Source organism: Seriola lalandi, unplaced genomic scaffold (assembly GCF_002814215.2).
Source record: "Seriola lalandi dorsalis isolate HSWRI2012SDOR001 ecotype SW California unplaced genomic scaffold, Sedor1 jcf7180002054825, whole genome shotgun sequence".
Lineage (NCBI taxonomy): Eukaryota > Metazoa > Chordata > Actinopteri > Carangiformes > Carangidae > Seriola > Seriola lalandi.
Window position 1 is genome coordinate 1,215,216 of NW_019525378.1, and position 17,596 is coordinate 1,232,811.

General features: G+C 40.0%; 2 protein-coding genes across 3 annotated transcripts; one reads left to right on the forward strand and one right to left on the reverse strand.

The window, feature by feature from the left end:
* Window positions 1-373: 373 nt before the first annotated feature.
* flot1b (flotillin 1b) lies at window positions 374-8,971 on the reverse strand. The gene is made up of 13 exons (XM_023426366.2): window positions 8,823-8,971; window positions 8,044-8,094; window positions 7,510-7,585; window positions 7,233-7,323; window positions 6,352-6,495; window positions 4,842-4,961; window positions 3,887-3,982; window positions 3,586-3,738; window positions 3,175-3,356; window positions 3,011-3,056; window positions 2,686-2,823; window positions 1,985-2,149; window positions 374-1,882 (listed from the first exon to the last, which is right to left on the reverse strand). The coding sequence occupies exons 2-13, from the start codon at window positions 8,084-8,086 to the stop codon at window positions 1,853-1,855; spliced, it is 1,284 nt and encodes a 427-aa protein (XP_023282134.1). The 5' UTR covers window positions 8,087-8,094; window positions 8,823-8,971; the 3' UTR covers window positions 374-1,852.
* A 3,494-nt stretch (window positions 8,972-12,465) lies between these two features.
* tubb5 (tubulin, beta 5) lies at window positions 12,466-17,135 on the forward strand. 2 transcript variants are annotated; one of them, XM_023426383.2, is made up of 5 exons: window positions 12,466-12,614; window positions 15,213-15,321; window positions 15,572-15,679; window positions 15,781-16,025; window positions 16,149-17,135. In XM_023426383.2, exons 1-5 carry the CDS (start codon window positions 12,558-12,560, stop codon window positions 16,959-16,961), a joined length of 1,332 nt encoding a protein of 443 aa, XP_023282151.1. In that variant the 5' UTR covers window positions 12,466-12,557; the 3' UTR covers window positions 16,962-17,135. The 2 variants fall into 2 exon arrangements, with proteins under 2 accessions (XP_023282151.1, XP_023282150.1); XM_023426382.2 differs by having other exon boundaries at window positions 12,467-12,614; window positions 15,569-15,679.
* Window positions 17,136-17,596: the final 461 nt, after the last annotated feature.

Below are 17,596 nucleotides of genomic sequence, written 5' to 3' on the forward strand. Positions count from 1 at the left end.
GAGTAAAAATAGTTCAAATTTACTCGAATAGACTAAAAACATTTTTACTCAATTAAGCAATTAAATATTATAAATTAAATTAGATTTACTTAAATGAATTAAATAAAAATAAAATTGAATTAATTACATTGAATTAAATATATATTAAATTGATAATTACTGAAATCAAACTGAGTTATTTTTGATTATTTTACTAGCTTACATACATATCTGTCCAGGCTCATTTGTAGTGAAGACTTTTAAGTCTTTAAAAAATTAATAAAAAGTATGAAGTGTATTTTATCATGGGACAGGCAGAGGAACGAACCAAGACCATAATTCCTACAGCCACAGCTGTCTCCAGAATGGAGGCACATAAATAGACAGCAACAGGTTTCAGTGATTAAGCTATATTTTATTGTCTATAATATCTTAGAACATTTCACTACATATAAATCTTTAATATTGGCCACCAGTATACAACTTTCACACTATGTAACAGCTACTTCCTATGTCAGTTTAAAAGACAGACATGCAACAACAGCGAGAAATTGGTCGCAAGAACATACAAAAGGAGCAGAGACTGATTTGGCTTTCATCTACAGCTGTCAATAATGACGGCTAATGGCTTATGATTAGATATAAGAAATTATTCCCTGACAGAAGTCAATTTGACTTGGCTGTTGAGGAGTCTTGACCAGGCACTTGGCGGTCACAAAATGCATAAGGCTTAGTAGATGGAAAACGTTTGGAAATTTTGTGAAGAAATCAGCCCCCAAACTCCAAGTCAGAGGTACTGGGTTGTCATTCAGAACCTCCTAAAAGTACAAGACCTACAATCAGCCAAAATCTGTAATACCCAACATCACATTGTGATGGAAAATCAGTTCAACAAATAAAAAAGGAAAATCATCTATCTCCCGTATATCAGTTTAAATTCCAGGCAGCAAGCACATCAAAGCAACAGGCTGGTTAGTTGGTTAGTCAGTGATGGTCCTTTACTCTTGCCATACAAAATAAGACACCAGAAGACACTGCAGCAAAGACAAAAAATATTTTTTTTCCCCTACCATAACATACTTTCTGGTTACTTTTCACAGGAAACCCCAAAACCTTGTTTCCATTAACCACTTCCTTTACGCTCATTCTGAAGCACAGAGAAAATTCTTCCACTTGCAGCACAACCGATATGATTTTGGGCCCAGTAATGTAGTCAGTTACAAGAACGAGATATGTGGCGTTAACTAGAACCACCCTAGCTTTGTGTGTCTTTTATAATAAACATAAAAACCTAGGTTATGTGAAGTAAATAGTATAAAAGTACGATGAGAGAAGCAACACGCCCACTAACTAAAGTATGAGGTAATGCTGTGATAAAGAGTTCAGCAGCATTTAGTGAATTGAAAGGCACCAAACAAGAATTTTTTTCCACAATAAAATGTTAATAAAAACTTGCATACTGAGGGTCAAGTGTAAAAAGACAAAGACTGGATTTTCTACTTGGACTACCACTGGCAGAAGTGGGTTGAGTCTTTTGTCTCCTCCAGGCAGACAAAGTAACTTCATCAATGATAGAATCCCTTGCAGTTGCTTTTGCTGTCAACCACAGCAGAAAACACAACAGCTCAGATCAGAGGTATGACAAGAAACAACATAAAGCCCCTCCTCCATGCAAAAGGCACGGGGTGTTGGATGGAGGAAGAACCAGCAAAAGAGATGCACAAGTGAAACACATGCATGCACACAGATAATCAGACAGGACTACGGTATTGGTGGAGTCGATACAGTGATTAATCGGCACAATGAGAAGATGTGGATCTCCTAGTAGGGATATTGGTGACACCTCTCCTGATTATTTCTACTGTCTGTGTTCTTAATGGGCACGTGCGCTCTGTCCTCCAACCTGTGAAGTCAATGAGAGAAACATTGAGATAATTAGCACATACGCCAGCCTTCCAGCCTCATACATTATCCATCAGTCTCTGACACACATACTCCAACGTACCAGGGAAATATCAACTCCAGTTAGTTTCTCCACTGCCAGTGGCAGCCTGGTCATGATATCCAACACCTCTCCGGCCAGTTTGGCTGCTCCCACCTCTGAGCCACCACTGGACACCATAGTGACCTTCTGGGCCTCCGACAGAGGCTTGCTGATCTCCTCTGCCATCTGCAGGACAAACAGAAACACTGAAGTCAGTACACTGAAGAAGATATTCATCGCTCAGTGTAAAAAAGGAAAGGTTAATTTAGCAAGTGCTTTGAATTTTGTATTAATAATAATTGAGAGGAAATTGCTAAAAATGGGACTTTCAAAATAAACTCCACTTTTGCTGAACTAAAGAAAATGTATCAAGATACAGGGAGTCAAATTACTTCATTACAGTAGGAGAATATTTGCTGTTGTCTAAATATCAAATTAAGCCGTACACGAAGTTTAAAAACACACAAAGAATTAAAATGACTAAAGCCGAATGAGCGTACTTCTGATTAAAGACCATAAACTAATTCAAAATAAAATCAATATAATACAGAGGGTGCCATATTATAGGCCATGCTATGATAACAAGTCTACTAAGTAATAAAAAACCCACAAGCAACATTCGACTAAGCAAAACGGTCCGAATAATAACATAATATTTCATCATACGCTTCTAACATCATCTATTCTTCATCCCTTCATACAGCCATGATAGTCAGACTGACCAGTGGCAGTTTCTCCAGCAGCATATCCACCATGGCTCCATCTTTGTACTGCTTGAAGGCCTCGGCCTTCTTGGCCATCTGCTCGGCCTCGGCACGACCCTTAGCCTCCACGGCAAAAGCCTCTGCCTCGCCCTTCATCTAAACACACACACACACACACACACATACATAAATTAAGGTTAAGTTTACAATAGAAGGGCACAAGACTGCCAGTCCTGACTGTGGTGATGTTTGATGTTTTGTTTTGAGGGAGTAAATAGTTGCAATATGATGAGTTGTCTATCAGACAAGAAAAGAAGAAAAAGAGAAACATGGCAGTACTCACTCTGATGGACTCAGCCTCAGCCTCAGCCTCCATGATGAGCTGCAGGCTGCAGAAGAGAAGAGAGACTGAGCTGAGTTGTACATATGCACACTTTTTAGTGACTGCAAATTGTTGAGCTCTCTTCAGAATCATACAAGTCAACAGTATTACGCTCTAGTACTCACCGTTGTGCCTCAGCCAGCCTCTCCAGCCGGTATTTCTCTGCCTCTGCAGGCTTCTTGACTTTGGCCTCCAGCTCCTTCTCCTTGCGCATGATTTCCTGGTCCTGCAGAGTAATCTGCTGTGTCCTCTCCACCACCTGCACTTGCATCTTCTCCTCCTCAATGCGCTGCTTTGTCTTGGCCACCTGATGAGGGAAGCAGAAGAAAAGTTCAGATGTTATCTACGATATAGATTTGTCTTACTAATACAAACTCGACAAGACAGCATAATAAAAAATTTTTTAAAACCTGTGGACAACATGTATACAAGCTGAAAGAAACTGAACAGACCAAAAATTAAACAAAAACAACATAACTTGAAACGTTTCAAAGGAAATGGCCATAGAAGATCAGATTATGAACAGATGACTGTACCTGAAGCTGATAGGCCATTTCTGACTCTGCCTTCTTGGTGTTGACCTCAATATCGTAGGCTGCCTTCTTCAGCTCGTAGTCTCTCTGGGCTTTTGCCATCTCAATTTCATTCTTGTACTGAGCAGAAACCTTCTCTTGCATCGCGTGGGCCTCCTGTAAATCAACAGTAGCAGGACAGTAATAGAGAAAATTTTAGTATTTTTCTTTTCAAATGATGGTTCATTCTCATTTTCAGTGTATCCATATGAGCAAAGAGACAGAATGACAGGACTGAAAAAAAGAACAAAAGGGGGTAATTTACCCTCATGACGGAATCCCTTTTGTACTGAGCCTCTCCAATCCTGGCATCCTTCTGCACCTGGGCTGTTCTGGCTTTACCAAGAGAATGAAGGTAGTCCTGCAAGAGACAGACAGATGGGGAAATAGTGACAGTTAATTATGGAACAACAAAGTTTGAGCAATAACTAGAATTACCACCATGCATTTGCCAAGCTGCAAGAAATATGGTCACATTTTTCCTGTTCCTGTTACTGAGTCACAGCATTGAATAATGGCCAGGAGGTGTTTTTTGCTGAACATTTTGCAGATGTCACAGTGAAGTCTGACCGTTGACCATTGGGACATAAAATGTCAGCACTTCATTTTGTCCTATTAGACATTTGTGTTAAATTGTGTCATAATTAGCATTGGAATTTGATAGTTATGTCCAAAAATGTGTTTGGTGAGGTCACCGTGACCTTGACCTTTGACCACCAAAATCTAATCAGTTGATCTTTGAGTACAGGTGACTGTTTGTGCCACATCTGAAGAAAGTCCCTCAAGGCCTTACTGAGATATTGTGTTCATGAGCATGGGACGTACAGACAGATGGCTGTATGGACAAGTCAAACACATTGCCTGCAGGCCTTGGCTGTCGCCAGCGCAGAGGCATAAAAAGGAAGGTAGTGCATTAGACGGATATATAAAAAAAAAAAAAGATGGTGTGGTAAAGTACTTAGGCCTAATTTATCACTAATGCACAGAAGAGCTGGGGGTCAGTTGAGTCAGAAACAGTGAGTCAATATCAATTACCTAAGTGCTTTACTGTAACAGAGGAATCATCCCAGACTAAAAGCTTTCATATGAATAAGATGTGGGATAACAGTGACACTACAGATTCCTGCTGCTCCAGTAATTAATGTTTGGTGTGGTGTTTTGATCATCAGATCTTTGTCAATAATGTCAAGAGAAAACAAACCCAAACAGACAAAAAATACCTGATCATCGTGAACATCTTTGAGCGTGTAGCTTACAACACCAATTCCCATATTGACCAAGTCAGATGAGGCCACCTTAAAGACCTGCTCAGAGAACTTCTTACGGTCCTGGTAGATCTCCTGCAAACAGAGATGGGTCATTACAGGCATTACATAAAGTATATACAGCGTATTTGGAAAGTATTAAGAACCCTTTAGTTTTTTCATATTTTGTTGTGTTGAAGCCTTATGCTAAAATGGATGGATGGAGGAACACCACCTTCAACTAAACCTCTCTAACACTGAACTCACAGTCATCCTGGCCATTCACTCTCCATCATGATATCAATTTCAGTCTCTTCATCACTTACCTCAAACAGGGTCAGGAGAAACCTGGGCGTCCTGTTTGTGTGACCTGTTAGCGGTGGGCCATCTGAAGATCTTATATCGTGGACGATCTCAATTTGACATATGATCTACTTTTCTGATGAATCGTACAGATTATGTCATTAAAAGACACTATATTTAGATATTTAATTTCAAGTTCAAGTGCTGCCGACCAGCCCATTGTCAACTGTTAAACACTAGCCCACTAACTGCATTTGGCGATAGTCCTTCTCCTCTGCAGCCTTGGGAAGCTGGGCGTAGCACCACATGCAAAGGTTGTTCACCTGAGCAGAACAAGAACTAGTATCACCAGCTGCAGTCCAAGACAATAGAATTGCAGTTCCTCTGCGAAACGAGTGATCTGCCAGCAGGCAGGGAAACTGAAGGCGGGAAGAGGCGGGAAGAGGCGCCTGAACTTTCAACTAAAATACTTATATAGCACCTCATAGATCAATAACAGCACAGTCTAAATGAATACTCCATATAAAACTAAGCAAATAGTGTGACTGGTTGTGACACAGTTTGTAAACAGAAGACGGCAATGTGGGTGGAGAATAGTGGCGAACAGACAAAGCAATTTAAGCAGAGTAAAGATATTAATTACAACTTCCAGTCAGGACTTTCACAATAAAACCTGAGCAGAAACAGGATGCAGATCGTGATTCAGATCGTGGATTGCAATTCTACCCAAAAAAAACCTCTTAACCCTAAAATGTCTAACTAGCACTTACTATGCACTTGCGGTGCACTGCTATACCTGATCTCCTTGCACTTATTGAATAGATGTAGTACTTGGTACCTACACCAAGGTTTCCTACTGCACTTAAGCTTTAGTGTTGTCCCTCACTTGTAAGTCACTTTGAATAAAAGTTTCTGATGAGTTCCCGTTGTCAATCTGCACTCAATACTTCATAATGACAAAGATAAAAAACGGAATATCAAATATATTGAAATATCAATATCTTAGCATAAGGCTGCACCATAACAAAATGTTAAAAAAGCAAAGGGGTCTGAATACTTTCTGAATGAACTGTAAGTTTCACTGAGTGGCTAAGTTGGTGATTAATCATAAACATAATGTCTCTGAATCTTTTATGGGTGGAACATGCCAAGCCAGTCTATTTGATAATGTCATTACACCAACCTCCACAGTCAAATGGGCAATAATGGCTCTCTGATGTCCCTCCAGTGTTTCTAGTGCAATCTGGGCGATCTCAGGCTCAGACTTGCCCATAAACATTTGGCAGGCAGTAGCCAACATCTCCTTGTTCTGGCCCTGGATCTTCACCTGTATAAGGACAGAACATGTGAAACACCAGCAGCTTTTAACAAGTGGTAGTGGCAAGGTTGGAATCTGATTGAACATAAAATACATGGATCTCAACAGGAACACAAATCTGGTTTCCTATCTATCTGACTTTCAGTTTATAATTTAATAAGCTAAGTCGGCAGCGCAACCTTTTAAAGATGCCACGGCCAGATGTTTTTTCTCTCTATTCTCTTCTGTCAAAAATATGCAACTACCATTAACAAATAAACAATGTCTCATTTTAATACTTTCCCAGTGGTGGTGTCCCATTGACCCTATCCAATCCAGCCTGGGACCCTTTTTAAGTGTCATCTTCCTTTCCCTTCTTTACTAACAGACAAGCTTCAGACTGAACTGAATATGAATGCTGTTGTACATTGTATTGATGAGACTTTTGCAACAAACAAATTTACTTTACTTTAATTTGCTGCTGTTTCTGTATTTTGTATTTCTAACTTAATCACACAGTAGTTACTTGTTCCTATTCATTAATGTCAGTCAGCCCCAGTGAGCCCCAGGCCTGTATGAGCAAAAGCCTATTTCCGTAGATGTGTGTTGATTTTAAATAGCTGCTGACCTCCTTCTCTGCCTTTTGGAGTCCATGCAAAATACTTTCAATATATTGTACTAACTTTTGTGGAAATTCACACATCTTTTTGACTCAGTTTAGTTAAAAGCCTTGTAGTTATTTCAGTCATCCACTTGTCAAAGCGTACCTGTGCGATGCCAGTGACAGAGATAGGGACACCATGGCGGGTGTAGACTTTGTCACTCTTCACATTCAGAGTCAGGGTGTTGAGCGTGATTCTGAGGGGAAATGGCATAAAATACAAGGAAGGGCAGAATGCATGAGATACAATACAGAGAGCAAGAATGAAAAGGCAGACAGAGGAAATTGGTAACTGTCTGTTACATCAACATTTATTTTCCCGATTCTACTTAAAATAGAATAAAATAAAATAGAAAAGGGAAAGAGACTGAAAAGACAATCACCTCTGGATCTGCTGAATACATGGGAATACAAACACTCTTCCTCCAGCAATCATTAGAGGAGGAGAACGGCCAAAGCCTGGATCAGGGGAGAACGCATATAAACATTACACTACCATTCAGTAAAACACAGTTAGTTATACAGAGTACAGAGTTCAGCTTACAACCCCTATATTACTACATATTGAGTAATGCTTTACATTCACCTACACTTTACAGCAAGCTGGAAAATTCCTAGCTTACTTCAAACTGACTAGGTGTTACTCAATCACATCTCACAAGACATGTGATGAATAAATTGTTCACATGACAAAGGTATACAAGTCCACTGTCCAAAAAACGTCTCTTTTTATTGCATGGTTATAATGACATTTTAGCCGTAGTCTGTAACAACGATACAGAATTGTGAAGGCTGGAGTGTTTTACTACCCAACAAGGACTATTCTTTTTGTTTGTTTTTTAAATATCCTGTGTTGTTGTGAGAAATAACTGTGCAACCATGAGATAAAGGGAAGAGAAATCAAGCAAATATCTCACCAGACACCACCATAGCTTCATTGGGTCCACATGTGTAGAACATCTTGATTCCTAATTTGAAGGGAGGGGAAATTATTGCATGACCTTGTCAAAGTATGATCATTACAGTTAGTAAAGAAAAAAACATCATGCGTATTCGTAGATTTCATTAGGATGTATTTAAAAATACATTGGAAAAGCAATGTAATGGATATATTAAACTAGGACACCAAAGAAAATGTTTTTTTCTTCTTTGCAGTGAACATGCATCTTAAACCGATGGCGCCACCATAACTGCCATTAACATGCACACAATTGTTCATATTTAAGCATCATAAGCTCAAGTTTGTTATTGTATCGAAGGATTGTTGATGGGTGTTAATGTAGTCAAGTGTATGTTAATAACTCACATCCTGCAATTAACATGTGTCGTTGTCAATCATTTACCGAAAGCCTCACATATATTTACATCGTAAACCTAAACGCCCTCCCCCGCAAACAATCACAACACAGAGCAATCTGTCGTTACGCAAAGGCAGAAACCTAACAGGCAATATGTTGTCGAATAGTAAGAGTTGCAAAACACTTCGAGGCTCCAAAAATAACATAAAACCGAATAACGGTCTGCAAAGAAAGCTAGCTCGCATAGTAGCGTTAGCTAACTAGTCGTTAAAAGGCAGAACAATCGGGTCTGGGTCGATAATACGCCTGTGGGAACAGCCAGTCCCGTGTTGACACAACAGCCGTTAACCACAACTAAACCATGGGACAAATGCAACAGATCGTTCCGTTTAACTTACCGATAATAATCCAGGCAATATGTAAAAGGCCTTATTAGAATAAATCCAGATAATTTCCCTGTCGCAACGGTCATACAGGGTGCTGTTACGAGGAATGGCAAAAATGTCGGTTTGGAGGGGGAAGTGCCCGCAGACCACACCCATCTTTCATTACAACTAAGACTTCGGTCTAACGCTCTCTAGTGGTCAGTAGTGACAACTGCACCTCCTGCTGCAGTCATGTAATCAAGTATCTACTGTACTATCCATCTATCCATCTATCCATCCATCCATCTATCTCCTTGTAATTTTAAGCCAAATAGGAATAAATGGCAAACATATTTTTTAAAGTAGTTCTTCACTGTGGTTAATGAAAGTCATGATGTTAGACTTTTAACATTAAATGTGATGTTTTCCTCTGTTGTGTGCTGTAGGGAGTTTTCCCCTGACAGCTGGACGTCTCATGATTCCAGTGGCCCCGACCATCGTGAGTGGCAGTGTTCTCCAATTTTGGCAATGCCCTTGTACTGATGTTTGCAACATACTACTACCTCAATCACTGAGTAGAGTGTGATTCAGCTGAATAATGGTACATTCTATGTTAATTTCACTTTAAAATTCCAATATATAAAGTTGTTTGTACAAAAAAAAAGGATTATTATTCTTATTATATAAAAACTTGAGTAAATGTACTTGCCACTGACCATAGATATATGGTAACTATTGAATTAATATTGAGGACTGAAGCATCATGTTTGAGCTATTGGAAGTGGTATGATGATTTCCATTGACCTTGGTCTCTTTGAATTGCCCAGGGCATCAGTTGGCAGCTGCCTCAGCAAAGTCTGTACCCTGTCTGACCCTATGTTCTTACATAATAAGTTCTACTGCTTATTTGTGCATTGGATGTATGATTTAAAATGGAGGATAAACAGCATGTAGCAGACAGAAAACACAACATACAACATTTATGTGATAACAAGTCTGTTATAGTCATTTTTAAGTTTGGTTTTCTAACCAAATTTTACAGTGATATCTCTTCTTCATGATTATTGAATGCATGAATGAATAAATGAAAAAGTAATAATGTGCACAATAGAAATTGAGTCTTGCATTACTGTTAGACTAAATGGTACAACTTTAGTAATAAAGGTGCAGCACATAAATGAAAAATATCTTCACTATAACGGTAGTAAGAAGAACACAGATTTAAACATGCTGTCTTTTTATGTCAGGCTTTTCCTAATGACCAACTCTATTAGTAAAGAAAACTCAGTAAAATATATATTGAATTGAAGTCATTCTAGCAAAAGGTAATGTCAAGAATTAAAAAATATGACGACTATTTCATAAAACTAAAAATCCTCCAGCAGAAGAGGTTAGTTCATAATCTATAATCTGCTTGCTGTACTCTAATCTGATCGTTTTACAGACATGGTTGGCTCTGCATGTGCTCCTGTTTTTCCTCACAGTCTGCTGGGAGCTGGGAACAGGGGCCTGGCCCACCCATGCTGTCCACTCTGAACAAGCATCAACCATCGACCCCAGGCTCTTAACAACACGTGTGGGGGGTTCCTGGAGACGAGAACATTTTTCCTTCTCCTTTTGTCCAGGTCATTGAGTCAAGGATGGGTGAGGTTGTTTCTTCAGCCTGTTCCATCCTTTTAGATGGCCTCGATAGCTGATGTCTGACAGATATCAGCTGATTGTATCCTGATCTTATTACCTTCTTCACACACTGCACATAACACTGCTGTTCAGAGTTATAGCTAATTGTCATTTCTAGGTAATATCCAACTCTTACAGTATGCCATTTTTCTAGGAGGCCTGGAACATTAAAGCCTTATGCTGCATAATAAATACATACACACATGTAACAACCTTAGTATAAGGCTGTTCCAGCTCACTTTATCTGAGAATATTATGTACTGCTGTCTCCAAGGTCAAGAGCTTGTCAGCTTTTTAAGAAACATGGACAAGAAGTCCTTGGAATTCCCATTAAAAATAAAACTAATTTTGTACGTCAATATTTCCATGTCAATATTTCCATGACAACTATTCAAATGTCATGAGCAGATGAAGATTTGATTTGATTTCACTTAATCTTGTCACATGATGCACACTGTTTCACATGACAAAACACAACAATTAGCCAGAGAACAAAACAAACACTATCAACAAAGCTGGATCACCAACTACTACTTTGTATTATTCTCATTTTCTCACAGAAAACCAAGAGTAAAATGTTATTTTTCTAGCATAGGAGTTTTATTTTTATTATCTATTTATTAGTCTGAAAGTGCATTTATAATTGATCAATTATCTATGTACAAAATTGTAAAAAAAAAAAAAAAAAAAAAAAAAAAATGCCTATCACTATTCTGCAAAGTGCAAATGTCTTGTTTTGTCAGACCAACAGTTCCAAACCCAAAGAGATAGATAGATAGATAGATAGATAGATAGATAGATAGATAGATAGATAGATAGATAGATAGATAGATAGATAGATGCGTTATTTATCCCCTGGGGGAAATTCATGTGTCCATTAGCTCATTGTTGATAATAATAATAATAATAATAATAACAGTTGATAATAAATGAACAATAATAATTAGATTAGTCCACTTCCTTTGGCTGAGTTGTTGTATAGTCTGATGGCAGTGGGAACAAAGGATCAGTTTACTATCATAAATATGCACAAATATTCACATTGGAGAAGCGAGAACTTGTGAATAAAACTTTTGCTTAAAAAAAGACTTAAATGATCAATCAATAATCAAAACTGCCAGTCAGTTATTTCAGCTTTAGAGCACTGAGTGGATTCTGTGTGCTTAAGGAAATAATGAAACTGCCATATACTGTATAATGGGGGGCAATTGGAGCCCAACAACAATTGTTTGCCCCAGGGCCAGTCAAGTTGTCAATACGGCCCTGACAACAAACATATACAGTAATCATGTCCGGCATTATGACTAAGCAGCTGCAGTGCAAACAGTTTCATCCCTTTCTTTCACATGCAGTGCTTAGGTAACACAGCTACACAAGTTGTTCTAGAAAAAAGGCTCATCAGCTGGATGCAATGCACCAGAACCCAGAGTAATGTGAGTCCTGGCCCACTGATTTAACAGCTTGACAGACTGAGGAACATCAAGGAATCACAAAGTTAATCTAAATATGATTGATATATGATTTTTTTTTTTAAAAGCTCCAGAATGGAAATGACCTTGTGATTAGACTGCTTGCTCAACAAAACCCCCAGGTATTTCCAAACAATACCCAAGGACCCTGAGGAATGAGGCTTGAGTTGAATGACCCCATCTCGTGTCAGACTTGAAACTGAAATTTCTGCCATCTGTCCTCTCTGCAGGGGTGGTTACAGTAAGGGGAGTGGGGTATTAGTGCAGATTTATCACTGTCCTCTCATTTCTGAAACAAAAAAAACTAATATATCTTTCTGGGTGTTTCTGGGCACCAGCTGGTAAAATTCTGGTCAGTCTTCCTATCTCATTTCCACTCCCTGATCTGCAGCATTGCCCCTCCTCCTCCCGGCTCTGGGTCAGTCCTCTTAGCCAATCCCCGTTTGCAGCAGCTGGGTCTTGGTCTGGCCACGCCCGCTCCCCGGCCCCAGCCTCGTTCTGGAAACGCTCCAACATTATAAATCCATTGTCCGGCACGTTCACACTAGTCTGCGGTGGGCTCCTCGCGTCCAAGAAGTGAAACGTCTCTCCTCGTCGTTGTAAAACTTTAGCAATCAGAATGAGGGAAATCGTGCACATCCAAGCCGGCCAATGCGGTAACCAGATTGGTGCCAAGGTAAGAAAATAAAATTATTGAGAAATTATTTATTCCTTTACAAAATAAGGTTTTCATGTCACTGTCACGCCCCAGACTCATTATGCAGGACATAGACTACTCATTAGACTTATTGAAATAAATCTTAATGTAGCTGATTTTTGATATGTATGAAGACAAAGGAGTCCTTTTGTCTCTTTGTGCATGAATAACGAATATTCCTTTCATACATTATGCCTATTGTCATTTAAATACATTATAAATATGGAAATTTCAATTTAAAATAGTAAAAAAAACTACTGTTGGAGTCTCTTTTTTTGTTCCTTTCTGTCTGAATCTTGTGCACTGCGGTAACTGGTAAGTGGGTGTGGAGCAGCGGACCGTGCAGGCTCGCATCGGAATAACGGTATAACGGGGCTCTTGTGTCTCGACGGGTTTTGTTCACACAACACCGGGCGTGTCTGCGTCTCAACACTGTGGATTCAGCTGACCTCAAGACATTGTCTGTGGGAAAAGAAAGGAGAAAAAAAAAATCTTTCTATTCTCCCCTTGTCAGAGCCCCCTTCAGTCAGTGTAGACCGCACTCCTCTGGTTTCTTTGTCTTGCACAGGCAGATATGACTGGTATTCCAGACAATGAGTGGGAGCTGGGATGGGAGGCCTAGTTAATTTTTTTCCTAAATGGCTGATGGATCAATAGCCCATATTGATTATATTTTATTTCTGCGGGCTGTAGTTGCAGACTGCTGTTTCAGCTGGTGAGAAAGCAGGGGAGCTGTGGAAAGGGTGTGGCATGTATAATTTGTAAAGACAGAATTTCTCCCTATAAAAAGAACATTTATTGAGACATCATCAATGCTATGGAGATTTAAATGCATCACTGGCATTTTTGTTCAATTTATATCTAATTTTAATGCGTAAGAAACTATATTTTACCCAATAAGACCCCACTGTCTTGCCTCCCATCAATTCATCACCCACCCAGTCTTACAGTAACAATTGCAGTCTGCTACAATATGTGTCTTCGTGGTCCATTATTATCCCTGTCTTATTATTTCCTTCTGTTTTACAACTGATCATTTGCTACAGACAGCATATGTTTAAACAGAATTACTCAAATGCATGCAGGAATCTTGTTATTCTTATATAGTTTGGAGACCACATGAACAATGGCCCATATTTTACAGGATACATCATTATTGTGGTGATGCTCTGCTGACAGAGATTTTAATGTCCTGTAAAGCGGGGCCTGTCTTTGTAATCGATGTCTTTCTTTTCCTAACCAAATTAGGGGTAGGGTGGGGGAGGAATGGAGGAAACAGCTGATGCACAGTGGGTGAAGTCACTGGGTTCTCAATTGACTTAATGTGCAACTGCTGTCAATGTCTTGGCAGAAAAGCTAAAGGAAATAAACACAACATATAGCCTAACAATTATACATATATTTTTTTAATGGAATTTCTTAAGCAGCTGCACCACAGAAAGCCAACTGCAGTAAATGATGTATATGTACATCATTTTGTGGAATTGGAATTAATGCAGTACATTTCTATCCACCACCTTTTATAGATTATGGAATATCATTTGTGTTTTTCCCAATGTGATGTTAAAATAACTACTGGCAGCCTTGCACTGAGGATCCACATTTGTTTCCATTCCCCCAGGACTCATTGATTCAGATGTCCAGTGGATATGATTGACAGAGTTGCTGAAGGGCTACATTGTGGTGAATTAGGTCAGGGTGTGGCATTACTTTCCTGCTTATTGTCCTCATTCTTTCACTATGATTCTTTTCAGTCTTTACTGATAGCTATCTGTCGCGTCACTGTCAAATGTTCATCATTTTCTCAGCCTCTTATAGCTGTTCCTTTTCGACTCTTTGTTCCTCTTTGTCCTGCTGCGCTGTGATCTCCATCATATTAAGGTCACTTGGTCATTTTTGTTTTACATGGTCTTATTTAAATGTCATGATACTTAGTCCACAGCTGACTCCCAATCTCTTAAGCACTGAGCTGCAATACAGTCTGCTTATCCAGATTACTCTAAATCCTCCTATTGCTGCTGTTAGCAGAAAATCACAGGGTGTATGACCAAAAAAAAATCTGAGTTGGAAGATAGAAAAATATCTGCATGCAAATGGCTTCCTGCATATGCAACAGTCACACCCACTTATGGGATTTAATGCATACACGCTCTTAAAGGGCCGACTGTGGTCTTTAAAGAGTGAACAAGACATGAATACAGATCTGGAAACAATCAGCGTCTTCAGTGTTCTGTGACTGCCTGCAAATAGAGTTTATTTTCAGTTTTGCCTGTGGAGTGATCTGTAGCCCCTTTGTGCTCTCTCCTTTGCATTTTACATCTGAAAGAACTGCATTCTGCTAAGTCATCAGTTGGCGACTATGGAAACATTAACAGCTGCATTGTATAAAATGGGTTCAGATATGGCTTGGTGAAAGGGGAAAAAATCCTGTCATTTTCATCAGACTCCAAAAATGCAAACCCACTGCTGTTTTTCTCGTTTAAAGTCCCCGACCGCATTGCTAATGGATAGATGTGTACTTTTTTTTTTTTTTTTGCAAGTAACTGCCATGTGATACCTTCCATTTTCTGTCTGCAGTTCTGGGAAGTGATCAGCGATGAGCACGGCATTGATCCCACAGGGACTTACCATGGAGACAGTGACCTGCAGCTTGACAGGATCAGTGTTTACTATAATGAGGCCACAGGTTAGCTGTCTTCCTATCAAGTGATTCATACATAAAGAGTACATTGAATGTACATATTTTCAGGTTTAGCATTTAATTCTGAAGTATAACATTAGACATGCTATTACTTCCTCGTGTCTTCTGTCATGCTTGGATTTTCTCACATTAAATCTGCAATGTAACATCAAGGACTGTGGTTTCCTGCTTTATTGAGCTGGTATGTTTTCTCTCTTCTCCCTTTTTCTCTTTCTCCCTCTTTCTTGCGGAGGAGGTAAATATGTTCCTCGAGCCATTCTGGTGGACTTGGAGCCTGGCACCATGGACTCCGTGAGGTCTGGACCCTTTGGGCAGATCTTCAGACCTGACAATTTTGTTTTTGGTGGGTGGAATAAAGACATTTCTTATGTTACTGAATGACTAAAGCTTTTTATGAACTGGGGAAAAGAATCGCTCACCTGCATGTCACTGCTTCCCCTCCAGGTCAGAGTGGTGCTGGAAACAACTGGGCCAAGGGTCACTACACAGAGGGAGCTGAGTTGGTGGACTCAGTCCTTGATGTGGTCCGCAAAGAGTCAGAAAGCTGTGACTGCCTGCAGGGCTTCCAGCTCACCCACTCTCTCGGTGGTGGAACGGGATCCGGTATGGGAACCCTGCTCATCAGCAAAATCCGTGAGGAGTACCCAGACCGTATCATGAATACCTTCAGTGTGGTGCCTTCCCCCAAGGTAACGTACCCTTGTGATATAGCATGACATTTTTTTTATTTTTTTATTTCAGTTTCTTGTGCCTTAGGTTTCCTCTAAAATCATGAGACTGAAGAAAGGTTCTGTGTGTTTTTCTGTCCTCAGGTGTCCGACACAGTGGTTGAGCCTTACAATGCCACTCTGTCAGTCCACCAGCTTGTAGAGAACACAGATGAAACCTACTGCATTGACAATGAAGCACTGTACGACATCTGCTTCCGCACTCTCAAACTGACCACACCCACCTATGGAGACCTTAACCACCTGGTGTCCGCTACCATGAGTGGGGTCACCACTTGCCTGCGCTTCCCTGGTCAGCTCAATGCCGATCTCCGCAAACTGGCTGTCAACATGGTGCCTTTCCCTCGTTTACACTTCTTCATGCCTGGCTTTGCTCCATTGACCAGCAGGGGCAGCCAGCAGTACCGTGCCCTCACAGTTCCCGAGCTCACCCAGCAGGTGTTTGATGCCAAGAATATGATGGCCGCATGCGACCCACGTCATGGTCGCTATCTGACCGTCGCCGCCGTGTTCCGTGGCCGCATGTCCATGAAGGAGGTTGACGAGCAGATGCTCAACGTGCAGAACAAGAACAGCAGTTACTTCGTCGAATGGATCCCCAACAATGTCAAGACCGCTGTCTGTGACATTCCACCCCGTGGCCTCAAGATGGCTGTCACTTTCATTGGCAACAGCACAGCCATCCAGGAGCTGTTCAAGCGCATCTCTGAGCAGTTCACAGCCATGTTCCGTCGTAAGGCCTTCTTGCACTGGTACACAGGTGAAGGTATGGATGAAATGGAGTTCACCGAAGCAGAGAGCAACATGAATGATCTGGTATCTGAGTACCAGCAGTACCAGGACGCCACTGCTGAGGAAGAGGGCGAATTTGATGAAGAGGCTGAAGAGGATGCTTGAAGATGTGAAGGTCAAGACATCGATGCCAAAAAAAAAAAAAAAAAAATTCAAAAAGGAATGACCACAACAGTAACAGAGGAACCAACATAGTGTTAAGAGCATTGCTAGAATCAAACTTTAGCGTACATTAGATATACCTTTTCATTCACCACAAATAAAGTTGTAAAATGAAAACCTGTTTTCCTTTCATTAATGCTTGCTTATAAATTATTCTCAGTTGTCTGATAAAACATTAACCACAATTCAGCCATTACATTTCACTCACATTTCAGAACAGTGTAAATATAAAGGATTTGATATCAAAGGGGATTTCCACAGATGAATGAGTGTTAATTCAGCAGTTTCTGTAATAGAGAGTTCTGATACATTAATTTGCTCTTTCCTGCAGCTATGAAAAATACCTGCATACTTCATTTTTGTTATGCATAGATAAATAAATTTCTGTTCCATGAGAATAAATCTACCAGTTAAATAAACTCAACAAATTCTTAGTGCAGATAGGTACGCATGAACATGCAAGAGGTCAGATGTGGGTACCAGATACTGTTGGAATAACTACTAAGGTGTAATATCTAGAGGAGCGCATTCTCCACTGCTATGAAGGCATTATGATGGTTAAGGGCATATGACCAGTT